General features: G+C 37.8%; 3 protein-coding genes across 3 annotated transcripts; 2 read left to right on the top strand and 1 right to left on the bottom strand.

Annotated features, from left to right (window-relative positions):
• The first annotated feature begins 7,211 nt into the window (after window positions 1–7,211).
• LOC148294273 (uncharacterized) lies at window positions 7,212–11,398 on the top strand. The gene is made up of 2 exons (XM_088253854.1): window positions 7,212–7,643; window positions 10,008–11,398. The coding sequence occupies exons 1-2, from the start codon at window positions 7,264–7,266 to the stop codon at window positions 11,263–11,265; spliced, it is 1,638 nt and encodes a 545-aa protein (XP_088109980.1). The 5' UTR covers window positions 7,212–7,263; the 3' UTR covers window positions 11,266–11,398.
• Window positions 11,399–11,833: 435 nt separating this feature from the next.
• On the bottom strand, window positions 11,834–17,934 carry LOC110773966 (Ribosomal protein L35). Its single transcript, XM_021978474.2, has 4 exons — window positions 17,598–17,934; window positions 17,229–17,332; window positions 17,044–17,128; window positions 11,834–12,253 (listed from the first exon to the last, which is right to left on the bottom strand). The coding sequence occupies exons 1-4, from the start codon at window positions 17,826–17,828 to the stop codon at window positions 12,164–12,166; spliced, it is 510 nt and encodes a 169-aa protein (XP_021834166.1). The 5' UTR covers window positions 17,829–17,934; the 3' UTR covers window positions 11,834–12,163.
• Window positions 17,935–19,461: 1,527 nt separating this feature from the next.
• On the top strand, window positions 19,462–22,942 carry LOC110762840 (uncharacterized). The gene is made up of 6 exons (XM_088253351.1): window positions 19,462–20,253; window positions 20,337–20,489; window positions 20,583–21,690; window positions 21,834–21,943; window positions 22,042–22,448; window positions 22,544–22,942. Exons 1-6 carry the CDS (start codon window positions 19,897–19,899, stop codon window positions 22,686–22,688), a joined length of 2,280 nt encoding a protein of 759 aa, XP_088109477.1. The 5' UTR covers window positions 19,462–19,896; the 3' UTR covers window positions 22,689–22,942.
• Window positions 22,943–27,573: the final 4,631 nt, after the last annotated feature.

Genomic DNA, 27,573 nt, shown 5'->3' with positions numbered 1-27,573 from the left:
TTCTAAGTAAGGCTCAGGGTTGGGGATGGGTTATTGTGGGTGGGGCTAGGGATCAAGCATGAGTGGTGGAGAAATAGAACAGATGGGAGTGGAAGAATGCAGACGGGAGAGAGAGAGAGAGAGAGAGAGAGAGAGAGAGAGAGAGAGAGAGAGAGAGAGAGAGAGTACAGAGTACAGAGTAGAGAGGGAGAGAAGGCAGAGGGTAGAGAGAACATAGAGGGAGAGAGGGGGGTTGGTTTCTTGAACAAACTCACTCTGTTTGGTCTCTTGATGAAAGGGGTTGGGTCAAAGGGATGGAGGGTAGGTTGCGGGTGGCGTTGGGGTGTGGTCTGGGTCGTGGGGGACTGGTGTGATTGGGAGAGAGAGACAAACAAGGGGAGAGGGAGAGAGTGTGGGTCGGAGAGGGAGGTGCAGGTTGGGTTGCGGGTAGGGATAGGGGTGGATTGCGGGTGGGAGAGAGAGCATGAAGGGACCAAAGAGGGATGGAAGGGTAGGGAATGAGAGGCAAAATGGGCGGAAGGGGGAGGGAAGGGTAGGACTGAGAGATAGTTACAGGTTTTTTTTATAGGCTTATTTACTGTAGTACCCCCTGAAACTTCAGTCAAATCTCACTTTACCCCCTACCACCCCCCCTCCCCGCAAGTTGAAGTGGCCCACTTAACCCCCTTGACCTTTTTTTGTGTTTCATTTTACCCCCCACTATTAATGACATCCAAAAGACCATCAAAATTGATGACGTGGTAAGGGTGTCTAAGTAATTGCATATATGTGGCTTATTTACCCACCAATCTGAGTCGATGATATGGCAAAGTGGAGCCCACAACATAATAAAATATTTTTAGTCTATTAAAATAATTAAAAGAAATATCCTAAATTTAATTTTTTTTTTAAATTTCAACAACCATCTTCTCCACAACGCCACCACCATCCCTCCCAGCCCAGCTTGCTCTACTCTCTCCCCTGATCTTCCCCCCTCTCCCTCGATAATAAAAACCATCCAACAGCTAATCCAACCTCAAAATGTATTTTCTTTTCAGATTTCAATGTTGAGCCAAATGGTGAAAACGAATTTTCGAGATCACCCATGAAGTTTGATTTTGCATTCTAGGGTTGATTGGCATTATGACCCCACTAGCTATATTATCCTTAACCTTTGCCTTGAGGCAACAAGAATGTTCAACACCTACACAAATCTGGCAGAGTCTCCCTAGTAATTGGGATGATCCCAAAACACCTACCCATAAGAATATCACAATTATAATTCTCAAATCTCAACAATTACATTATACAACAACACAACAACCAAATAAAAATACCAACACAGTCTCAAGCCTTTAAACAAGTCACTGCCCCCTAAGCATGGGTGCGGCTACTAGTGAGAGGACCTTACTTATATATTGTGTCAATTGGGTTTCCCACCCATCAAGGAAAGATTTAATCCCAACCAAAGTATGAGCTCTGAGCCCAATAAAAAGAACCCACCATATAATAGATATTGGATCCACTTATTATATAGTTACCAGTTGACATTATCTTTCCCAATATCACGGACAAATGGGTAGCATACAGTACGCCCATATACTAAGGCCTTGTTTGGGATTGCTTTTTTTGGTCAAAAACCTACTTCACTTTAAAGTTAAGCAGTTTAAGGTGTTTGGTAAATCTAAAATATCCTGATTATTTTAAAGCAGTGACCTTTTGACAGCAGCTTTTAAAAGCAGGCTATGGGTTGCTTTTCAAAGCTGCTTTTAAAGACACCACCTCCACCTCCACATCCAACTCCACCATCTCCATCACCACCACCGACCGCCACAGCCACCACCACCTCCTTCTACGCCACCATTACCACCACAACCATGCCACCACCACCACCACCATCTCATCCTCAACCTCCATCACCATCACCACCACAACCACCACCTCCTCCTCAACCTCCACCACCAACACCATCACCACCATGCCACCATCGCCACCGCCACCGCCACCACCATCTCATCCTCAACCTCCACCACCATCACCTCCACAACTGCCATCCCCACCACCACTACCTCAACCTTCATCATCACCACCACCTCCACCACCACCACCACCACATCCCTTTCCTTCTTCGTGACCATCACCATCACCACCACAACCACCACCTCCTTCTCTACCTCCACCACCTCCACCTCCACTACCAACACCACCACCACCACCACCACTCTGCCACAGCCACGGCCACCTCCTCCTTCTCAACCTCCACAACCATTACCTCCACCTCTCCAACCTCCATCCCCACTACCACAACCACCACATCCACCTTCATCACCACCTCCACCACCGTCTCTTTCACCACCATATTCACCTCCATCTCTTTCACCACCACCTCCACCACCATTACTACCACCACATAATTAGCACATATCAATTTCAACAGTCTATTTAGTCATTATTCACAGTTATAACATTTTTATATTAAAATTTACCAAACGGTTTTGACACTACTTTTTGTACTAACAGCACTTTAAAAATATTGTTTACCAAACATGTAGTTGCTTTACTTTACAGCTAATTACTTTCAAAGCACAGCAGAAGCAACTTTTTTTAAAAGTGACAGCAATCCCAAACTGGCCCTAATAATGGACCCCGAAAGCTTACAAGCTAGCCTTCCACAATATGATGGCTCTGACTTCCCTCAACTTACTCACTATGTCGGCATCATGAGGCACAACTAAGCCAAGCAGAGCCAACGAGGCATCAGTGGTGTTAAGCTTATCTTTTGTTCCAATGTTGTCCTTGAGCAAGATAGGAATTCCATGTAACCCATAATAATAATTGGGGGCCTTCGCCTTTCCCTGACAGCCTGCCTTATTAGCTTGGTAAAGGGCATATGGGTTCACCTCTATAACGACATGAAGGACTGAGTTGAACCTACAAATTTCTTGAAGGTAGAACTCAACTAGTTTTCTTGACGTCATTTGGTTTTGTTTGAAATCTTGTTGGAGATTAGAGATTGTAGATTATCTAATATAGAGTCATGGACAAAGAAAGTTCAGGACCCAAATGAAGCTAAGGATAGAAGAATCAAAAGAAATGATGCAAATAGAGGAAAGCGTGATGGTGGTTTTGCAGCCATTTACTGTAATGTAGTAGCTAATTTGTGTCTATGAGAAACCCCAGATGCAGTGCATAATGATGCAGATGAGGAGGCATTAAAGTTTATGGAGCATTGGGATATAATGAATTAAAGTTTACTAAAGGCTTGTTTGGGAGTGCTTTTCGGAGGGCTAAAAGTGCTTTATGACAATCAAAAGCACTTATGACAATGTTTGGCAGAAAATGTTAGAAGTGCTTCTAAGTTGTGGAAGCGCATTCTGGAGAAGCACCTGCTATGTGCTTCTTCAGGAAGCACTCCTATGTGCTTTTCAAGGAAGCACTTTGATTTCTTATAAAAATTTCAACATCTTTATAACAAAAGCGTTTTTGCGACAAACACTTATGAGTAGAAGTGCTTTCTAGAGAAGCAGTCTCAAACAAGCCCTAAGAGTCATAATTTGCTTTTAATATGTTCCATGGATTTGGAATACCTAGAGTCATAGTTATTTAGATGGGATCAATGTATCTAGATTAATGGGGTTCATTAATTTGGGTGCTAGTTCAATGTATGATATGAGAGCTCAAGTCCTTAAATACTTGTATGCTCAGACTTCTCAGGGCAGTACTTGTTGAGAATTGAAATTGAAAACAATGAGAGTTCTCTCACCCTTTGTTCATAATATGGGTATTCTAAGAATCAATAGGTTTAAGTGTTTTATCTTGTCTTTTGTGCCTAGTCTTGGTATTCTTAAACTAAACGGGGCTTGATGGTTTGTGGTTTGTGTTTTTGAACACCCTTGCTTGAGTACAAATGCATCACCCCCCTTCCCCCTGTAGTTTAGACTATCGCTTGTATTTGGGGTTTAATAGCTCTGGTCTTTTCTATTTGGGTTTGGGAAAATGCTTAAGTACTTTGTGCTAATTGTATCTATTATTATGTTGGTTTTATTAATGTTATTTAAAGAATTATATTGGTGCAGTAGATGATGTACACAACATGCTTTGATACCTCTTTATTATTATATTGGCAAGCAGTGGTGGATCCATGTAAAAGCCCACAATTTTTTTTTTTTACAAAAAAAGACCCGTAATTGAGAAAAATCGCCACTCAAGCGCATATGCTAAGACATGTGATGGATGATAGACATCAAATAAAACCATTGATTTATAGTGAAAACCAAAGGAAAAAAAAAAATAAGAAGCTTAAAACTAACATATAAGCTATTGAGAGTGAATACACTGAAAAAAAACTGATTAGTCTTCAGGGTTTAGTTGGAATTTGTGGAAGTACAACCATTTATTAATATAAGCTTGTCTTCTATTTTGAAAAAAATTTGACTCAAAATGGCACATCTCCCTTCTTCCTAAAAACGAATCTCATTTTCAATCATTAATTTGCAAGGCCTACCATTGGATCAAGGGACAATGAGATCATCACTTAGAATCATATCCCAAACTTCTTACCTGCTCTCTCACCAGATTACTGTATCTCCTATGACAAGGGCAAGGAAAACTTTAACTCTTTATTGGGTAAATAAAAAGTAGACCGTAAGTTCTTGTGGAAAGAAAAGCCATCCATAAAAGATTCAACAATGGGATGGTGGCTGGGGTTTGGGTTTGAACGATAGAATTGTGTTAAAACTCATCCCCAAAATGAGTTTTATCGAGCAGCTGTGTGTTAATTTTTTTTAAATAAATAATTATAAATACAAAAAAACCTAAGTGGGACGACGTCGTTTGGACCAGATTTAAAAAAAAAAAAAAAAAAAAAACTTAAGTGAGACGACGTCGTTTTGACGTTAGGAAAAAATAAAAAGACTGTGTTACACCCCCGGACATTTCATCAAGCAGATTCTGGGCAAGTTGCAGGGGTGAATTTCTTCCCCTCTCATGGTGGATTTTGGGGTTTTATGGGTCAATTGACCACCTTTCCTCCTCTATGGATCTGCCACTATTGGCAGGAAGGGAATACAAACTGAAAATAAGCATGCACACAATTTTGACATGCAATTCATATTTACATGTACAATTTGGGATGACACGCCCTACAATGCAAGGGTATTCTTATTGGTTCTACGATATAAAACTTTGACTTTTCCTAAACCTCTAAATGGTAGTTTCTTTCGCGAAATATTCATATTGTTGGACTTCTATTTTTATTTTTTATTTTTTTTACGAATCTTAATATATCATAATCAAACATATTTTATATTTTTCAGATCTAGTGGATGCATGGTACCCACAAATGAAAAGGGTATTTAGAACCATATAAAGGTGAAAGGTATCATCTTTAAATTTATGGCTTTTGTAGAGGCAATATCTAATCAGTGGGTCACAAAGAAGTATTCAACCACAAACATTCTTCCCTTAAGAGCATCATTGAACACACTTTTGGAGCAATGACGGGACCAAAATTTCACATCTGGGGGACCTTCCACAAATTTATTAGTATCCTGAAAAGTCATCAAGGGCCTAAAAGTCAAGCTCTCTTTATTTTTCTTAGTTGTTTATTTGAACTCCTTGAACCTAATTGAAGGCAAGAAATGAACTTAGAAAACTGGGTACTCTTACTTGTTGATGAATCACCTGGTTAGAAGTTAGGGGAGAAACATCTCCCATGTGCTTCTCTATATAATTACTTTTAAGTGATTTTAAAAGATTATGGGGAGAAGCACCTCCTATTAGACCTGTAAATGGGTCGGAAATCGACTTCGCACCTGAAATTCGACCCGACCTGAAATAAAAAAAATTTCAACCCAATTCGATCCGAAAATCCGACGAACCATTCACAACTAGATCCATTTCCGATTTGTTGAATTATCCGATATCAAATCCGATAACCCGATCCGAATTTTGTTATGTCATATATACAAATATTTGAAAATATTTTTATTTATTTACAAAAATTCACAATATTTTTAGTGCCCGCCCACAATCGCTTCTTTTTCTTTTTCTCTTATAGCGTTTCCTCTGCTATAACTTAATGCTATCTTCATTTTTTATTTTTTATATTTATTTATTTTTTGGTATGAGACTAGCTTGTTTAAAGTATCAGCTTTTGTTTTTTCTCTTCTCTTTTTCCTAAGGGTGTTTTTTAGAAAGTGTCAAGTATACAAGGGTTTTAATTGACGTTTTTTTATAAAATGTTAAGAAAAAGTGATATAGAGTTGACGTTCTTTATTAAACGTCAAGGAAAGTGATATAAAGTTGACGTTTCTTGTAAAACGTCATGAAAACCTACTATATAGTTGACGCTTTTAAAAAAGCGTCAAAGCTTCATAGAATAGGTGATGGTTTTGCAAAAGCGTCAACTATGAAGTGTCAACTAAGGCCCATTTTCTTGTAGTGCTACAAACACTCGAACTAACTTAGGCATCGGAGGGCCTTTGGCCAACACCCCCCGGGTGTGGTCTATTTACTCCAATCTTTTTTACAGGAACCGAGAAGGAGAGAGAAGGAAGATCGAAGGTTGAAGGATCTAGAAGCGAATATTCTCCCGTGAGATTATTTGCACAAACACGATCCATTGACAACTCCTATGTACTTGTCCATAAAAGTGATTATTGGCCTATTCAGAAGTGATTCTCCATAGAAGTAATTATTGACCTATCCAAAATCACTATCAAACGAACTCTAATTATTTTATCATCATTTAATCTTTTCATTTAAAATTTCGGCTATTCCAAACCAAGTAGCGGCACACCCGCAATCGCACTAAAAGGTCGAAAGCATCGGTTGATTCACGGCCTTAATTTCTGATTTAGGTCGTTCAGAAAAAAAAAATGATAAGAAATAGTATTGTACGTTGTACTTTTACCTCTAAAGACTTGAATAGCAGCCATAAGAAAACAAATTAAGAATATAGTGCCACCTTGTTGTATGATTATGATAGATTAACAATTGGACCGTATGGTGTACAAAAATGATAAAAGACAGTGAGAGTTGAGAATGATGCCAAATTTATACCTCTCCTCTATTGGCATTTACATATACATGGACATACCGAGGCTTTTGAAGCCCTTGGGATTTTCCGCAACCAGCTGGTTTTTCATGTCCACCCACCAATATCTTCCATTCTTTAGTCTTCTTCACCATTTTTGTATTTTGAGTATTTATAAAAGAAGCTTGCAAAAGTTCTGAACACACACACTTCCCTTGATTAATTAATTAATTAGGGTTGAAAGAAAAATGGCTGAACCTACCCCGGAAACTGGAACAAGTAGCAGTGCACAAGAGTTGATCATCAGTTCTGCGCTGCGAGCGGTCGAGAATGAGGAGGAGAAAGCATATATCGGGATTGGAGCTACTCCAGATGTGCACGGGGTGGCCATGAATATTCAGAGGGCAAGCGATGCATACAAGGCATATGCAGGAGTTGAAGAGAAGCCTAACAAGGTGGAGGTTTTGAGTTGGTATTTTTATGAGTTTTGCTCGCACTTCATTCATACAGTTCTTATCCCTATCGTCTTCCCCCTCATCATCAGCCAAGTTGCAAACGGATCACTCTCCTCTGTGGAGGGAGGGTTCAGCGGCAAGGGCTTTGAATGCGAAGAAAAGGAAATCAAACTGTAAGTAGACGACCTACACTTGTGATATCATTTGCTAGTCTCTTCACCTTTTGCTTGCTTCAAAATGCCTTTTCAAATTATAACTGTTAAATTTCCCTTTCTTTTTCTTAGATTTGTGAACTATTTGAAAAGTCTATATTACCTAAGTGGGATATTTTAAGGGATTCTTCTAATTGTTTAGCGGCATCAGTATTTTTCTTTTATTTATACTAGCTTTCGACCTGCTCTCACACGGGTGTCAATAAATTTTTTTTTTATAATTTTTTGCTTTATCTTTGATTACAGAGAATTTTTGTTTTATCTTTTAATTATCATTGCTGTTTATCTTTTTGGTTTCGTAACGAAATGAGCTAATTTGGCACCTTTTCCCTATGGAGATGTCTATGGTCCTTCGCTTTTGTATGTCTAACTTCATAGGCCATTAAAGGTCATATATTTTTAGATGAAAATATTTTTGCTCATCATTTTGCATTTAATCATTATTATGCTTTGTTATAAGTCATCAGAGATTCTTTATACATGAAGTTTATTGTTTATTAAATGACCTAGCCCAGTGGAAAAAAAGCCTTGATTTGCAGATAAGAGGGCTTAGGTTTGAACCCTCATGGCGTCTTAGTTGTGCCCGTGTGAGATACCCCACTCCCCTCTAGTTTAGACCATTGCTTGTACTCAAATAAAAAAAAAAACTATGGACCGTGGTCTTATTCATTGTTATTGTACACAATGACCCCTTAGAGAGGCCCAAACTTGCACATCCTTTTGTTTTCTTCTCAGTGTATTATGCTATTTGGTTGAATGAAATTCCTTTTCATAAAAAAAAAAAAAAAAAACAATCACATGTCAATAAATGAGAAAACGTAAAAAAAAGTTGAGTAGAAATCAGACTTCTCAATATGTCATGTCTAGAAATAGACTCAACTTCAACATGCATTTGATCCTCATTTTTTTCTCCCTACTTACAATTCACCAATTGTTTTTTAGTAAATTGAGCTTAGACTCATAAAATTCATTTGTAATCACCTACAACCCTTTCCTTTATTTTTCAATTTAAAATACCCAATTTTTTCAAATAAAACCCGATGACTATGATCCAAGTAAGCAAGTTACCTAATCTAGCTTAAAATATGATTTTATTCTATTTTTCGGATTCCAAAACTACCCCTATTTACAAGTTAACTTGTTATATGGGGTGTAACTAATGGCACACGTTGAATTTGGAAAGATCTTCAAATGGTTATAATGAATGTAGGAATTGATTTAGAAACTTATTTGAAATTAAATATTAAATTCAACATTAAAGTATTAGTAACGTTTTGGTTTGTTTTATGACCCAAAAAAAAAACGTTTTGATTTATTTAATAATTTTTTGTTGTTGTTTTCCTTTTATGAATTATACTACTAGTAATCTATTTTATTATAGTTTTATGAATAATAATGTGCATTCTAATTATGTTGAAAATTATTTTGATAATCTATTTATTGTTTGTTTTATGAAAAACTTTTTTTTTTAAATGAACCTATTTTTTCTCAAAATAATGTACCTTTTTTTCTTTGAATAAAGTACCTATTATTCGTTTTATGGAAAACAATTTTTTTAAATAAACCTATTTTCTCTCTCCAAATAATGTACCTATTTTTTTTTTTTCCTCTAATAATGTACCTAGTAAAACAATGTATGTATTTTTTTAAATGAACCTATTTTTCCTCTCCAAATAATGTACCTATACACATTTATAGGTATATTGTAAAATAATGTACCTATATTTTCTATAAATTATTATGTACCTAGTTTTAATTTATGAAAAATGTACGGAAATTTCAATTACAAAGTAACTGACTTAGTTTTTTTTAAATTGTTTTGGTAAATAATATACCTATATTTTATTTAAATAATATATTTATATTTTATACGTATATATTTATATTTATATTTTTCATAGGTACATTATTGGATATGTAATTTACAGATATTTTTTTTGGTTTGCAATTTTAGGGGGTGGTATGTGAGAGGGAATGACAACCAAAAGAAATAGGGTGATTGATATGTTTTTAATAGGGAGTGTTAATTACAATTATGACCGTTAATAAAATACTTGAAATAAATTATAAATAAAATATGAAGTTTGGTGGCAACGATGTAAAAACATAGGAATACTACGACCTCTTATATCCTACTAGTCATTTAAATTTGAAATTGGGTTTTACACATAGATTTATAGAGTGATGGGTATATATCTAGAAAATAGAAAATGTAGGGATCTATATTGGACAATTTATTTTATTTTATGGGTTAACCTATTGATCACTACACTCCAACTAAGTTTCCGTAGCTTAGATAGTGAAGTTTATGTGTTAATATTGCAGGTACCATTCACTCACAAAGAAGTCAATACTTTCCAAATACTCAGCTCTAGAGTGGACTTCAATTTCATGGGCCATAGGTTTAGCTCTGGCTTCTCCACTCCTTGGCTTTGTCTCCATCATCCTTGATCACGGCTACAACCAGCCCATCATTGCTGCAGCTGCCACTGCCATTGGCGCCATCTTTTGTCTTCCTGCCGGCTTCTTTAAAACCCTCTGGATCTTCCCCCCATACATCGCCGCCATAACCGCCGCCCACATCATCTCCACCGCCTGCCACACCCGCCACCTTGGCCTAATGGTCCGCGGCTTTACTGGACCAACTCTTAAAAAATCCCAGTTCCAAGACCGCAGAGGCATGTCCGCCTGGCTCTCACTTTACGCAGCCGCTGCAGGCTCCTTGGGCGCCGCCATCATGTCCTCATTCACGTACCACATGCTTAGAGAGGACGACGAGTACATAAGCCTCTGGGTTGTCTCCATCTTTAGTGGCATCAAATGGTTTTGTGGAATCTTCCATTTCTTTGTCACTAAAAGGCCTTGCGTCAACCCACCAATCTCAAAGTCCCATGCATTATCAATCTTCAAGTTTCCTCATGCAGTAGGAGGCCTTGTTGGCGCTTTCCTCTCCTCGGCAACAACAATGTGCCTTTTCACAGGAGGGGTGCTTTACTTAGTTGGGCAGCTTTGCTATGATCCAAGATCATTGCTCTACCTTTGGCTAATGTATTTCATCTTCCCCTTGTTTTCTCTCCCAATGCTGCAACCCCTGCAGCATTTCATCAAGGCAAATGCTGTCAAAATGCAACTCATGGGCTTCTTCCTCTCATTAACCACCTCCGGGTACGGGTTCTATTTCGGGGGCTCAGTTTGGGAGCAGCGCCATGTTCTGCTCTTCGCCGCAGTTCAAAGCACTTCCACGGGGCTCCTACACGCTTTCGGGCGCGTTCTGTTGATGGATTGTTCACCTCCCGGAAAAGAAGGTGCTTTCTCTGCTTGGTTTTCTTGGACAAAATCTCTTGGCACGTGTGCTGGCTTTGCGGTTGCATCGGCAATCCCGGGAAATGTGTCCACTTCTTTCGGGCTCTCGTTTATCACCGCCGTCTGTGGAGTGCTAGTTTTGATCTTTGGGAACATTAGCGACTCTGGAGGAGCCAAAGCAGCAGGGCATGTGAGGCATGATAGTGAGGAAGCAGCAGGTTCACCTGTTCAGGGACTTGATGCTGCAGCTACTGCCTATGAGATACAAGAATCTGCCTAGTGAAAGATTTTAAGTAAAGACGAATTAAAAGGGAATCTGTGGCATTTCATTTCCTCAGGTTGTTATGCTTTATGCCTTTCATTGTTTAGGAATAACAATAATCAGCTCGGATATATGATTTTGTTTTCTGGAAAATTAGGATCTCCCCCATCTTCCATTACAATTTTTTATTAAACATTTTTAACATTCTAAATTTGGATAAAAGCGTTTTGACATTTCTAATTTTTGGGTATTATTTTATTTGTTTCATACGCCTGTCCTTGTGCATAGAACTTAACGTACCCAATTTCTCATTGTTTGTGTTTTGAGGGCCTATGTTAAAATTGCTATCCTGTTCTATCCTACGCCGGCTAGGAGTGGCGGGGTAAAAGTAAGAGATGCTCTTAAGAAATGATAAATGTTTTTCTCCCTTCACTGCAAAACTCCAACTTGAATTTTCTACAAGTGCTGCAAGAGATCACAAATTTTGGAATATTATATGATGCAAATCGGCAAATCTATTGATGTTTAGACAACATTGCAGATTTTCTTTAGTAACATCCATACCATGCTTCAAGTTTGAGTCATTCACCGTGTCAACCGAGAACTTGTTATTTCTTTTCTGATACATTACAGTAATGCAAAACTCTCATAAAAAATTCCTCAGCAAGTAGTTGTCCACAGAATACAAGTTTAGAAGACATGCATAGCTGCTGATTATTTTCATCAGCTAGTCAGCTATAGCCTCAAACTGAACTAGTCAATAGTTAAGAACATCTAGCCTCTAAAAGCATATAACACCTGCTTGTCTGAAGGAAACAGAAATGTAAACTATTGAAAAGAGCACATTTCAAAATGCAAAAGTGTACTCTCTTTCATTCCGGGAAATTGGCAGCACCTACAGGGTACTCTAAAAGTTTTAACCGCTGAAATTGAGCTTCTTCATCACTTTAGCATAAGCAGGATGGACTAAGGCAGGTAGTCTGAGTCTACGCTTAGATATCTTCGACTGCAACAAATATGAAATTTCATTAATTTCAAGAATAAATTGATATGTTCAGAATTCTGCTCAATTACGAAAAAAAGAAAAGTAAAATAGTAAATCATGAATGCACCATTACAAGGAAAAGGTACATGGACGATAAAAAGGAACTGAAGTCTGATCAAGCAGGTCAAGAGATCTCCACTAAGAGACGTTTAGCTGCCCTAACATTAGATGTAAAATACATGTTTGTTCTGACGGGACACCTTGTGTTGTACCTCTCTTTCTTTGTTAATAAAGTAGTGTTCCCCAGTAAAAAAAAAACAGAGACCACTTATTTTCTTCTGAGGTACAGATCTCACAGACTGAGTAAAATGTTTTTCCATTTTAAGTGATATATTATCTACGTGCTAAACAAAGTCATCCAGGCTTAAGCTGATGTATAGAAACACAATTTGAGATGATGCAATGTTAGGATTTAGATGCTTAAATCAGACCAGAAAGAAAATGACAGAAACTCAGATGCTTTAAGTTGACCCCTGTATCCAGATTATGTATAACAAAATATTTTCCTCAACAGACCTATTCCCTTCTTGCTTGGCAATGCTGATCACTAGACTCTAGACATCTCCATAACTTGTGGTAAAAGGTCTAAGATCCTTAGGTCAAACCTTCTTAAATCCTTTCTCCTAATTGCTGTAAAATGCCCTGCGTTCTGAAAGTTCATAGTACTTTCTTCCGGTAAAAACAGGAAAGCCCCACGCAAAGAAATGACACAGATTTCTTCTGTGTGAGGTTTGATGAATCAGCAACCAAATGTTGCATTTAACATCATTCTTTTACTTTGAGCCTCATTTCATTTCACGCAGCAATATATTCCTGCAACCACTTTGTGCCATATGATTGAGGATGAGCATCCATTACTCATTTTCTGGTTATAGATGGTCACTAGGCTGTCCTCCATCGCTATGTGGTCTCGACAAAGGCAAAGGATTATACTTATATTCCATCTAGAAAAAGACTACATAAAGAAAATACAATAAAAATTGGTTTAAGAGGACAACATTGCCTTTCTTCCCCAAAACTCAAAGAAAGGATGACTTCTCTTAAGAATTCTACCAGACAATGACCCAACTTCCAGCAGTCCATCTCAACTCCAATAGACTTTTGTCTGTTCCAGGATTCAACTCCAATTATATAGTGATCATTTTGTCATACCACCAATACTTCTAAACCAAATAAGACCTAAAATAAATTCAAGATGATGACTCTGACAAGTAAAATGAAACTTAATACAAACACAGCAATTTCATTTTAAAGTTCCTTGGCTATCAATTCTGCATATCTCATTCTGGGCCAGTAGCTACAGCATCACCAAATTAAAAAGAAATATTAAGGAAGATATAGAATATCAAGTTTTTATTAGTAGATATGAAAATATAAAGATATTTAGATAGAGAGCCTAAATTTCTACAATTTATGGCTAGCAAATGTCTAGTGAAGTACCATGTAGGAAGGGTTAATTGAAACTCGTACAAGAAGTTAGTAAACTCAGTAGTAAATTTAAAAGCTGAAAAACCATCTAAACCTATGGAATTACAGGCCTATGATCCAAAAAGACAATCCACACAATGGAATTCTGATGGACCCCAATTTACGCCTCCTTATTCTCAAAGCATCTATTGTTCCACTCCCTACATATACAGAAGGGAGTTGTCAGCAAACAATTGCAGAACTCCTTACTAACTCTGCATCCCCTCCATAGGAAATCCAGGCATAGCTTACTGAACCCCAAAAAAAGCAAGGAAAGAAGACCATATCATACACAAGAGAGGTCCTCTTAGGACTAATTACAATATCTTCCAATCTACAATCCTTTCCCCTGAACTGCCTTTCTATTCTTCTCCATCCAATTGTTCCACATCAAATATGGCACTACTTCCTGTGCGCTCAATGTTAAGGGGCTAAAAATTTAATATGTAAGCCTTTTTTCAGGGAACAAAAAGAAGGTCTAATACAAATATGCAGGCTAAAGTATAAATATATAATGAACATATTGGAAAATGAGCAAATCTAGCTACGGTTTTATAACATTAGAAATAGTTTCAAATAATAATTTAAATCAATTCATGTAAATCTGGTTGTGGTTATATATCATGTAAACCTAACACATTAGGATTATTAGCAGTAAAATAACAAATGTTGATGTTTATATTATGTTTCTATTCATGTAAAGTGCAAACATCTTATCTATTGATATCTATCTTTGTTTTCTATTTCTTTTTCATTTTTCTCCATTCTATCATAATAAGAAATGAAAGTGACATATGATAATTTGTTTTCTTAGACAGTTTTTTTTTTCCTACACTTTAATTGGTGCAGTTGTTTAGAACTTTAGACTTTGAAATATTTTCAACTTCCTTGAAAGAGTTCAACTTTATTCTTCAATATGAAACGGAATTTTATTAAATGAAAAAAAAAAAAAAAAAACTAAACAAGATGAACTAGTGGACAAGTTGTCCACCACAACATATGAATCACAAAAGGCTAAACAACAACAAAAACCAAGTACTTTCAAGCAAATGGGAAAATTCAAAGTGTTAATTAGAGTCTTATAAAACAGCAGCTTTCCAATCTGCCAGTATAGATGAGAGCGGAATATTCTGATATTCAGAAAGACATTGAAACTCACAGTGAAGACCAAAACTAACTTCGTCCCACCAACCCTCCAACCCTGCAACCCCACCCTGCTATGATCCTCAAAAATCCTTTTATTCTTCTCCAAACAGATACCAAAAACAACCGAACACACCACTATTCTACAAAACTTTTGCCTTCTCCCATCAAAATCCTTGTGGCCTCATAAAAAAAGCAGTGTTACCTGGTACGGGGAACAATACGGTTCGTGAAACACGAATAGGTACGCAGTTCGCTCGTTTCTATGGTACGGATTTGTTGGGGGTAGGCATAGTCGGTACTGTGCTTCGAATCACAATTTGTTCGAGACTTTAATTCAGGTCGTTGTTAATTTTTCAAGTTTTTTTAATTCAAGTTGTTTCCTGCATAATAAATGTCATAATTTTCAACCTTACTTTTAATTTTTCTCACTTAACTTGGCCTATTTATTTTATCCAACCTCCGATTACTTGTATTAAATGGAGATTTCTTCACACATGCACCTTCCTCTTGGAAGATGAAACTGACACAGCATCCCAAGCACCTCCCTCTTTCATATTCTTTATGTTTTTTTTCTTCTAACTTCTCAGTAGTTAATAGCGAATAGTCGACAGACTCATCTTCTTCTCATCTCTCAAGAGTCTGACTCAGACTTCATGGATGTATTGCAACAGAGGTGCGCCATCTTCTTCCCTCTCTCTGGTTAGTTTCTACGATTTGGTTCTCGAACGCACCACAATTCGGTACGACCAAACCAGTTCGTGGTTTATGGTCACATGACCATAAAGGGCATGCCACTGGCCAATGAAGCAACAAATGATCCATACTTTCAGCATCCTTCCTTCCTACACATAACGCACCAAAGGGGAGAAAGAGAGGGGCAAATGGATGCCTTTTTTGAACCATGTCACAAGTATTAACCTTCCCTTGAACAATTAATCAAGCTAACACTTGTACCTTAGGAGGTACTTTTAGCTTTCCATATTACATGGGAGGGTGTCAAAGTAGAAAGAGTAAGATTTTACACAAGATACCTTAAGAAACATTTACACAAATATTAAAATAATAATAATGCAATATGACTCCAATCTCCAAATTCTCCTATATGCTCTACTTGGACAAGCAAGACAGATTCTAGATCTGACAGCAAAGACAAGTACTCTCTCACTTCCTGCTCATTAAAATGTCTTCGATACCCAAAATTCCAACTAGGAGGAAAACAAGACACATTAACACATATTCTAGCAATGGGATAATTATGATATCAGGACAATCTATACAGATAAGGATAAAGAGTACAAAAATTGGTTTCCCGTGCCCAACTCTTGTCTCGAAACCTCACGTTTCCACGTTCCCCACCCACCCCAAAACAACAATACGCAGCGAAAGAAACAATCCCTTTAAAAATATATGTCCATGGATATCAACTTGAAGCTCTAGCCACAATCTTGGGATCCCAACCATTCTCATGCAGCCCACACTTGCTCCGGGTTACAGTATACCAAAGAGAATTTGACTTTGCCTAGAATCTCCACAACCACTTCCCAAGAAAATCTTCATTCCTCTTTACTAAGTTTTGCACCCCTAAGCCTCATTTATCCTTGACTTGAGTCACATCACATCACATCCCATTTTACTAAGTGATCCTTCTTTCCTTTCTACCATCCCTTCCCACTTTACTTTTCACAATGTGCTGCACATACATATATTACTCAAATGAATTTAGTGAAGATGTCAATTAGGATAGGTCTTGAAACAATTCACCAGTTTATCAGTAATTCGAGTTAACTCTGGGATTGGCTCAAACTTGATGGGGTTGGTATTTTCTCAACTCAAACTCTCAACCTACCTTTAACCTGACCATAGGGGATGAAATTTTAGGATTGGATTCAGGGACTTCGGGCTGAGCTCGTTCAAGTTGCTTCCTAACATAGCAAAGAAATTTGGCCCAAACAAGAAAATCACACTAAAGGATTTTTCTAGTGTATGTTGTGGGAATTTAAATGCATCATCCCAAATGTATTAAAGAATTAAACCATGCAGAATTTAAACATGATTGAGATATAACGACTTGCTAGATGAGTAGTGACCAACACTGCATATGGAACCCAAGTTTTGAATAATCAAAATGCAAACCACACCTTCAAATGCGCGTTGTGACGCTTGCCCTCCCTCCATCGTCGAATTTTCCCATCATTCATTGTCCTAAACCTGGACTTATAAGACCTGACCAAGAAATTTCAAAACCATTATTACATAAAACTTTATCAACATTTCCAAAAGAAAATAATGACATAACTTGATGACTGAGAAAACATAAACCTACGAGTAAGCCTTTATTTTGGTTTTCTTTAACTTGGAAGTGACTGGTGTCATTGGCTTTCTCCTCTTCTTACGCTCTCTTGAAGAAACATGCCGCACTTGAAGCATCTTAACATGCACACATAAAACAACATTTCTCTTTTAAACACTAATGCACTTAACAACACCATATGGAAATCCCCCATTCACATTTCCGTTTGATAGATTACATAATAAGGCAAAATAAAAATGTTAAATGAAAACCCAACTAACCCAGGTATTTCCTGCGAAATTTTCTGCATTCCTTATTATTCAAGAATTAGGATATTAATCTTTCTCAGGCATTTTCTCAGTATTCAAACAAAATAATAAATAAAAAAACCACCCAGCTTACCAAGATAGGGAATGTTGAAGGGCGAAGAGTGGCGATAGCTAGCGAAGGTTGGGTTGGTGAATGGGCATTGAAAAGTGACCTTAAGCTCCATTTGTTGTTATTTGAAGCGAAAGGGAGAGGCTGGTGAAGACGAGGAGAAGAACAGAGGAAAGACGAAGAGAAAGATGGTAGAGTTTGGGTTGAGTGTACGGACAATGACCGAAGCTTGGTACATAATCTCTGCATCGCCATCGTCTCGTCCGCCAGTGAAGGGTTTTACTGAACTCGTGGGTTTTGGTTCCCTTGGTGGACTGGGATTTGGGAATGCAAAATGTGAGTGAGTCTGTTTGGTTATTGAGTCATTGTATTCCGGTGTTGGATTGAGATTTTTCTTTTGTGGGTTGGGGTTGCCCAAAATTCGGACGGGTTGGCGAGTTGGAAGGCCCACTCAACCATCAACTCACACTCACAAATAGGCAAGACTATAATGAGTGGAAAGTTATAAGTGGTAAGTTATAAGGGGTTCACTTTATAGCCATCAGATCAATCCAAAGGCTATGGAGAATTGAGATAAAGTTTTGCAATCGGGTATGTGAGGAACCCAAACCCGAATTTAATATCCAGCATTGAAGTTGGTCCCCAAAAAAAAAAAAAAAGAGGCAAGTTCGAAGTTTGAACAGAAAAAATCAGTTCGAAGTTTGAACAGAAAAAACCCATCCCCATAGCTTTGAGAAACTGCTAGGCTCTGAGAAAAGGTTGAAGGCAACGGTTAACGACGGTTGAAGGCAACGGTTGAACGCAACGCAACTCCATTCTCTAAACCCTGAAAAAGTATTTATTTTGAGTGGAAGGGACAAAGGCGTGGATTCCGAAACAGTGAAGTGGCGAAGCAGTGGAAGGGGAAGGAGAGAAGCCGTATTTGTTGGAAGTGAAAGGTTCCATTTGTGGAGCAAAGCCGCACAAAGACCCCGCACAGACACCTTGCGATTGTTCAATAACGAGCATTTGGTGAGTAATTTATGGAATTTGAGTTTAGGGTTAGAGTAAAGGTTTTCCCCAATTTGTACCATCAATGTTGTTGGATTTGGCATCTCTTCCTTGTGCTTCACTTGCATGTTAATTTTTGCTTGTGTATATGTTAAAAAATGAATGAAAATCAAGTCAACAACATGTTAATAACATGTCAATAACATATCAATAATGATATGAATAAGATAATGATGTTGAATTGGAGGAGACCCTCAAGTCAATAACATGTCAATAACATATCTCTGGCGCTAGAATATATATATATTTTGAAATAAATATTATTTCCCTTGTTGCTAAATTTGCCTATGAAAAATGAGAAGATATAATAATAAAGTCATGAATAAAAGTGCAAAGCATTTGAAATGAAGGTTGATCCATGATCATAGTGGCTGACTGAAGAAAAAGCTAGAAAGAAAGAAGGTTGTGGCAATGGCTTAGCAAGCAGATAGCAGAGCAGATGCTTTGCTTTGCTTCCTTCCACTATCTTTCTTATTTATTTATTTATTTTGTGTTGTGTATGAGATGACAATAATTGTCATGTATGTGAAGTGCAGAACTTGCCTAGATTGCACTCACACTCACTCATGCATCAACCATTGATTGGAGTTTGTATCCAAAAATAAAACACATGCTATTGGTTGTAATTCACAGAATCATTGCATTAACAGGTATTTGCACAAAATTTGTCATATTGCTTTGATGATGTTAAAGGCTGTGATCAGTAATCCCTATGCGCATGTACTTCATAAAATTTGTAATGTGCATGGTTGACTAGTTATGTAAATACTAAATACCAATATGATTGTGCAAATACGTGGTGGTAGTATATGTGTTAACGTTATTTCATCTTGTATTTTAGGAAATGGGATCCAACGTGCAGCTGGTATGGCCAGAGTCAGAGGCATATGCGTCACGGGTGAACAACTGCTCACATGCAAATTCAACCCTAGCTGCAATTCGAGCGAAGTTGAGTGCGGAACAATTAGAACAATTCAAGACATCATGCTTTGGCCATCTTCTGAATATAGACAAGATTTAGTTTAGCAGGCAGATTGTGCATGGAGTTGTGTTGCGTCGAGTCGCGGGGCAGGGTGTGAAAGACTTGGATGGACTGAGTTTCTTAATAGGGTGCGACGTTGCTCAGTTTACTCGTCAGGATTTCTGTTTGATCTCGGGGCTTCGTTTTGGGGAAGTGCCTGAAGTTTCCAGTGGAGAAAGTGCTGAAATTAGACTTCAGAAAAGATATTTTATAGACGAAGGAATTACATGTAATGCTTTAGAAGAAGCATTTATGAGGTGCAAAGAGAGAGATGACGTATACAAGCTAGCTCTTGTTTACTTTGCTGAGTTAGTGGTTTTGGGAAGGGACAAGCATTTGAACATCAATGTAAATTACCTGACCCTTGTAGAGGACTTGGATGCGTTCAACAGGTATCCGTGGGGTTCGGTGTCGTTTGACAAAACCCAAGACAGTCTATTTTCTGCACCAACAAAGTATATGAAAAGCTTTGAAAATGAAGAGGGAAGAGAGAAGGGGAAAAGTAAGGTAACGGGAACAAGCCGGAAAAATGAGAAGGGCAAGAAGCATAAGCATGGTGAAGTGCAAAGGGGTGGGTGGAGTTTTAAAGGTTTCACGTATGCTTTCCAGGTACATGGTAATAATGTTCATGTCAGTTATGCTTTGTGAACTTTAAAACTTAAATAATGACTTTTGTCCTGTGAATTGTGTAGATTTGGGTATATGAATTAATTCCTAGAATGGTGGACCTGAATTACTGCAAGGTTGTTGATCCAACAGCTGTCCCGCGTATTTTGCGATGGAGAACGACTACGTCTATGCCCGAGATGAGGAAGTTGAACAATTATTTTTTCCAGAGCAAAGAGGTTTGGTTTGCAGCCCTTGAAACTATTTATAAGATTCAATGAAATTATTAAGTAGAATGATTGAATATGAATATTGTCTGTATTCTGAAACAGTCAGTTCAGTTGCGGGCGCTACGTCCGAGTGAAGAGGAAATGAGACAATCATATTGGAGTTGGCCACAGAATCGCCCTGCTGTTGTCTCGGCAGAGTCAATTCCTTCTTCATGTGCTGATCTTGATGAGTTGAACAAGCTGGTAAGCTTGTTGAGGTCCGAGTTGTTTCAAGTAAAGCGGAAAAATGACGTCCTTGAGTTAAATGTCATACGGATGGAAAAACTTTTGGACCACTGTTTAGGTCCTCAGTTTGAGCAGGAAGTAAGGAGGGACCTAGCTTTACTGAAAGAGAGGACGAATCGTTGTGCCATCTCACATCTATTTACAGGATCTGACGAAATGGATGATAGTGAATGGGATGAAGGGCCAAGTAACAGATATGAGGGAGAGGAAAAGGACGAGGAGGGGATTGAAGGGGGTGAAGTGCAAAGAAAACCAAGTGAGGTAGAGGAAGCGCAAAGGAAAAGAAAAGAGGGAGAGCAAGTGAAAATAAAAAGCAGCAAGGGAGAGGAAGCGCAAAGAAAGAGCAGTGAGGGAGAGGAAGTGAAAAGAAAAAGCAATGAGGGAGAGGAACTGCAAAGAAAGAGCAGTGAGGGAGAGGAAGTGAAAAGAAAAAACAGTGAGGGAGAGGAACTGCAAAGAAAAAGCAGTGACGGAGGGGAACTGCAAAGAAAAAGCAGTGATGGAGAGGATCCGCAAAGAAAAAGAAGGGAGGGCAAGGAAGTGAAAAGTAAAAAAAGTGAGGAAAAGGAAGTGCAAATAAAGGAATGCGAGGAAGTGGATGATGAAGTTGTTTTGGTTTGTGATGACATTGGTGAGAGCACGGCGGGGACAACTGTTGAGTTTAATCTCGGGGATATTGATTTGGATCAACCTACAGCTGTGCTATCTGAGTTGAACGTTTGGTTGAATGATAAAGGTAAAGCTATGGAACAAGGGGTCCAATTACGAAAGAGAAAGAGGATTATTCCTATGTGGAAGATCATTGAAGCTAGTGAATTGGTGAAAAAAACTGTGCCAGAGACAACCCGACTTCGGATGTTAGACCCAATGAAGGCGATTCCGCATGATGATATGGTGAAATTGCTGAAACTTTGTTATATTCACAGTTTAGTGATGCAATTTGGCCACGTGGAAGCTGAGATTGAATTCTTCGCTTCCCTCGTAAAAGCTGACGGTTGGCTGACAGGATATGTAAGTTTAATTGATTATGCATTTGTTTTAATGTACATAGATTATGAGATTGACCAGAAAAACATGTGCAGCACATTGATTTGGGGTTGTATCTCATCCGGAAGCGACAACAAGATTTGGAGGTTGTAGAAATATCGAACTGGACAACGACCGATGTATTTTTCATGGTATGTCATAGGGCTTGACCAAGTGCAGTTAATAATTACAAATTATCCATACTTGCTTTGTGGAGGTGTTTAACCATTGATTGTTTTCTATTTCACAGAATCACATCCATACTTGCTTTGTGGATAATAAAAGAAAAAAAGAGCAGGCTGGGTGGAAAATTAGAAACAGTTTAGTGAACGTTGTAAATGGCAAGGTTCCGGCGTGTGGGGTGGATTGGCAGAACGTGTATAAGGTGTATGCCCCTTGTATGTTGACGAAGCATAAGCATTGGGTGGCTCTAATGATTGATCTGGTTAAGTGTGAAATCAAAGTGTACGATTCAATGGTTTCAGTTATTCCAGATGAGATGTTAAAGGAAGAACTCGCCCCGCTTTCAATTACGATTCCAAATCTTCTCAACTCCATCGACTTTTATGAAGAAGGTGTTTACGCAAACGACTGCAGCAGAGATTGGTGGTGTCCATGGCCAATAGAACGTGTGGATGTTCCACAACAATCTAATCAGTGAGCACAACTTTTTCTTTAATTTTATTACTTGAAATTGTCAATTACGTTACAATGTCATTACTTGAATTGATCGAGTTCTTGATTTGCTTCAGAGGCGATTGTGGCATGTTTGTGTTGAAGTACATTGAGCTTTTGAGCGCTGAGATTCCATTAGCTACTTGCACTGCGCAGAACATGCCCTTTTTCCGGTTGAAGTTGGCTGCAGAGATATTACGGGGAGATGCTTACATGCCATGATAGTGGTTGAAATGGGTTCAGGTACGTGATGATTAAATTGGTTTTGGAAATCTCCAATTTGAAAGTCATGTAAATACACAATACAGATCCACGGCTCCTTTTCGAATTCTACCTCTGCTCCTCAATTCTTCTTCGTCTTTCTCAATCTTAGTGTATTTTTGTACATAATTTTAAGTTTAAGTTATTGGACAACAATTAGAACCAAAATATTATTATAGCGGATGCATGCTTTCATTTTGATTAGTGTGATACTACGCTACGTTTATTCTCATATTAGGCTAAATGTATATAGTAGCTGGATGCAGAGCATGGACAGAAAAATGAAGAATCTGAAATGGAGATGCAGAGGCTTAGTGAGGAGAAAAGTAAATGGATCTGTAAATCTAGTGCACGTGGGCAAATGTAAATGGATAGGCATATGCGTTTTTGAAGTTAGGCACATGCCATTCCCATACATAGAATGTGCATCTGGAGTGTAAAGTTTTTTTGGATTTAATGAAACAAACATCTCTGTAATATTGCCCTAACTCCTTCACGACATTTACATAACCTTAACCAAACTGCATTGAATTGGGATTGGAAGACTGCATATGTGAACAATGACTGATGGCTTTTTAAAGTGTATTACATTATTGCAAAGTAATATGTCATGATTTATCCAAGCCACCATTCCAAATATCACATCCCAATCTTTAAGCCGTTCACCATGCCTTAACTTAATCGCAATGGGTTGCGTGTGTATTGATTGTAATTCTGTAAGGGAAATAGGCGGCTATGCCCTCGCCTCCAATGTTTTATTCAACCATGCCCTCTTTATAGAAACACATGCGATATACATGCAGTAACCCTTCAGTAAACATTCAATAAACCGTCAATAAACCTCAATAAAACTTCAATAAACATTTCCCATCTGCAATGCTATAAAAACTTCCTATTGGTTCCGTACCGCCCATCGGGTTTGAATCCCTCTTTCCTTTATAATCGGTTAATAAATTCGTTGATTTTCTTTATTTTATTGGTCTTGGGCAACTCAGTAGCATAAAAGTAATGTATATTGGTGCATCTATATTGCTTGTCTATTGCGTCTATATTGCTTGTCTATTGCGTGCATAGCGTACATTTATTGCGTGTGTATTGATTGTTTATTGCTTACGAAGGAAATAAACAACAATACACAGGCAACAGACAAGCAATATACACGCAATAGACATGCAATCTATACGCAATAGACATGCAATATACATCAGTCCCTAATTTCACCATCCATAAGGGAGTCGTATCGATTAGGAAATTCTACTGAATAGTTGTTCTTCCTACCAATAAACCTTCAATAAACATTCAATATCGGACAATAACATGCGAAATACATGCAGTAAACAATCAATAAACCTTCAATAAACATCCAATATCCGATAAATAACATGCGATACAGATGCAGTAAACAATCAATAAACCTTCAATAAACATCCAATATCCGATAAATAACATGCGATACAGATGCAGTACACAATCAATAAACCTTCAATAAACATCCAATATCCGATAAATAACATGCGATACAGATGCAGTAAACAATCAATAAACCTTCAATAAACATCCAATATCCGATAAATAACATGCGATACACATGCAGTACACAATCAATAAACCTTCAATAAACATCCAATATCCGATAAATAACATGCGATACACATGCAGTAAACAATCAATAAACCTTCAATAAACATCCAATATCCGCGCTATAACATGCGATATACATGCAGTAAACAATCAATAAACCTTTAGTATACGCCAATAAACAATCTACCTATTTCAAGAACAATAATTTAAACTCAATGCCAATCCACCTATTTCAAGAATAAATATTACAAAATGGGTTTGAAAACTCATTGGTGGTGCGTGCAACATGTCTTTTTGGGGAGAACTTTTACAATCCTTGAAACTGTGCACTTAATTGGTCATTAAAAGAACAAATAATATTAAAATTGATAAAAGTAATAAAACTAATACCAAGTCCTTAATGGACTTCAGCATATTCAGCACTGTAGCATCATACGTGTCATCTGGCTGTTCTGCTTGAGCGGAAGTTACATCAACCCATTCAAATCCATTGCAACTGGTGGCTCCCTAATTGCAGGCATCATATATGCAAAATAATTGTGTCAGAGTTAGACCAAGATTTTTTTCACCCACATACATATTTTGGAAATGAAAACTTACATATGAGGTTAGGCACTTCCAAAATGGCTTCCCTCGATTTTTGTCTGATTTTGAAACCCGAAGCACCATTGCAGCTCCACAGTACGGACACCTCTTTGTTTGAGCGAGAGATGAAGACGAAGACATGTTGAATCTTCTCACTTGTACCTTTTCTCACTCAGATCTTCTCACTGAAACCTCTTCGGAATCATACCTTCTCACTCAGATCTTCTCACTCAAACCTCTTCGGACTCAGAGCTCTCTCATCTCTGCCCAAATGCGATTATATCCTCTTTTCTGTCTGTGGGTGGGTTGGGCATGCTTTCGACACATGTACCGTCAGATATGGGGCACCGTTTACCCCATAAACCAATATAATATTTAACTACCAAAATCCAATATGAAAATTGAGGGAAAACTGCCCTAAACCCTATATTATTTTCATTATATTTCATTAAACCAACTAGTTGGATAAACATCCATCACATTTTAATAACATTACTACTATATTTCGGTGTGGGAAAATGAAAAGTTATGTGATGGGACATTCTGTGACTAGTCAGTAATCCGTCACATTTGTTTCATTGACATAAAAAGGGCGGGAAAATCCTAAAATTGCCTATGCATATAGGTTCTTAATTTACTTTTTGACTGTTTGACTTTGCATTTCGATGACATTTTCCTTCTCTTCTGTTTTTCTCTAGTTTTAGGGTGTTGGTTCAGTTTCTTTAAAAAGGGTCAAGTGAGAAAAACCTCAAGTGGAAACACATTTTCCAAACGGTACAACAAACACACCCTATAACAGAACCAAAACCCCATCTATTCTCATTTCTCCCCTCTTCCACTCCTCAAATCGTTCCATTCCAAAAAAATAGAAACACATGAATTCCAAATATTTCACTACAGTCGGAGGAAAGAGAAGGAAGCATATCCATTTGGAGATGCCCCAAGCCTTCATCCCGGAGTTGGCTTGGTTTAAAGTGATGTTATACGTGGCAACCCAATCTTCGGAAGATCTCTTCCGTATGGCATCTGTGTGCCCATTATTCCGGACGTTGGCAAACACTCCACAAGTGTGGAACACCATTTCAATGGCTAAGTACCCAGACCATCCTAGCTGGTACCATGCTAATCCTGCGGTCCAGCTTTTCTTGCAACAATGCAGAGCTTGCGAGAACCCTGAGTCGATATTTAGAGAGGCGTTCGAAGTGTTTTTCATGCATGGTAACGTGGAAGCGTTGTATGGGATGCGCATCGCAGCCACGGCAGGCCATATGGAAGCGGCATATATAGTTGGACTTCTTGGCATGTCTGGAATTGGTCAGTCAAAAGAGGATGCATTAGAATTTTTGTGTTCTTTGAATCAACGTAACAACATTGATATGAAAGGAACCAGGGATGCTTTGAGACGAAGATTAAGCCGAGTTTGGAATGTTGCAAGACATATCGTAGATATGTTTTACTATGGGAAGATTAAGTTCAATCATTGCAGCGCTTGTAACAACAACGAATGGTGTTTTGTTATTGAAGGCTGGCCTACTGAAGCAAAGATAAATCCTTCGTTCTGGACTTGTTGCAATCGATGCAAATGGCACCGTGAGAGTGTTTTTTGGTTCAAGGTAATGCGTGTGTATGTTGTGCCAGGGAATCCATACCCTTATAATTAGTTGTAGTATGTTTTAAAGGTTTTTATGCTTTCTTGACTTGCTTCTCTTCAGTTCTACGTTGGCTGGCTACGTTGGCCAAATGTTGGGTTTTAATGTATTTTGTCTGGTGTTTGTGCAGTCATAAACCGTTTTATATATAAATCTACGTATATATATTTGTATACTTGAATGCTTACTGACATCAGAGATGGGTAATATGACATCTTACTAACATAGATATTTTGCCCAACTACAATCTTAATATTTGGTAAACGAAAAGGCGTGCATGAAGTGAGCTGTCTGTTCACCAGTGCTTGGAAAAGACATTTTCCCACTTATCATATCCTAAACTAATTTTTTTCTGATGCCATACAATGGTTGACATGTATTTTTTTCATTTACTTTTTCAAAATATCCCTTAACCCTAATAAAAATTAGAAGTTAAGAAATTGAAGAAGAGAGAAACTAATTGGCACCTGAAATGGTCTTTTCGCATAACAAAATTACAAAAAAAAAAATTTAGGGTCAATAAAATTAATAAATATAGAAGGTAAAAAGTCATATAATAATAATTTAGGGTAAAGAACAATATCATAATAATTTAGCGTCACCACGAAACGGGGAATTCAGTAAGAAAGATGAAGCCTCAATGAATTCGTAGCAATTTTCGGAAGTTTTTTTAAATCATTTTTGTGTTTTTAGTTATGAATTTTGTAAGGCAAAACAATAAAATAAGATTTTAGGGTAAAAAGCAAGAATGTTTGGTTGCAACTGACGTACACTTGTGCAAGTGGTGAAAGGTATGCACTGAGATCGCGCCATGTGTCAACTTGCGATTATTTGGGGTTTTTTAGTGCAAACAACTTGAACAAATTGTAATAAATAGTCGGAAAATCGTAAAAATGCCCCGAAAATTACTCCGGCCTCCTTGTGACGTTATAAAACTAGAGGAACCTATAAAGCATCCATTTCGCAATGAAAAAATTCAAATTGTTTCAGAGAACTGACTTTCCTCTTAACCCTAAGTATATATGTTTGTT

The sequence above is a fragment of the Prunus avium genome, chromosome 5, assembly GCF_965620075.1.
Source record: "Prunus avium chromosome 5, drPruAviu1.hap1.1, whole genome shotgun sequence".
Classification (NCBI taxonomy): Eukaryota; Viridiplantae; Streptophyta; class Magnoliopsida; order Rosales; family Rosaceae; genus Prunus; species Prunus avium.
Note: the sequence above shows the minus strand (reverse complement) of the source record. Positions and strands in the feature narration are given on the sequence as shown.

Bases quoted from the DNA above. Each gene is read 5' to 3' on its own strand.
- LOC148294273 (XM_088253854.1), top strand. From the start codon at position 7,264: ATGGCTGAACCTACCCCGGAAACTGGAACAAGTAGCAGTGCACAAGAG. The intron at 7,644-10,007 runs GTAAGTAGACGA...TTAATATTGCAG, and splicing joins GAAGAAAAGGAAATCAAACT to GTACCATTCACTCACAAAGA.
- LOC110762840 (XM_088253351.1), top strand. From the start codon at position 19,897: ATGAGGTGCAAAGAGAGAGATGACGTATACAAGCTAGCTCTTGTTTAC. The intron at 21,691-21,833 runs GTTTAGTGATGC...GAGATTGACCAG, and splicing joins GAAACTTTGTTATATTCACA to AAAAACATGTGCAGCACATT. The intron at 22,449-22,543 runs GTGAGCACAACT...GATTTGCTTCAG, and splicing joins GTTCCACAACAATCTAATCA to AGGCGATTGTGGCATGTTTG.
- LOC110773966 (XM_021978474.2), bottom strand. From the start codon at position 17,828: ATGGCGATGCAGAGATTATGTACCAAGCTTCGGTCATTGTCCGTACAC. The intron at 17,333-17,597 runs GTAAGCTGGGTG...GTGCATGTTAAG, and splicing joins CTTCAACATTCCCTATCTTG to ATGCTTCAAGTGCGGCATGT. The intron at 12,254-17,043 runs GTGTGGTTTGCA...TATTTGTTGCAG, and splicing joins GTCACAACGCGCATTTGAAG to TCGAAGATATCTAAGCGTAG.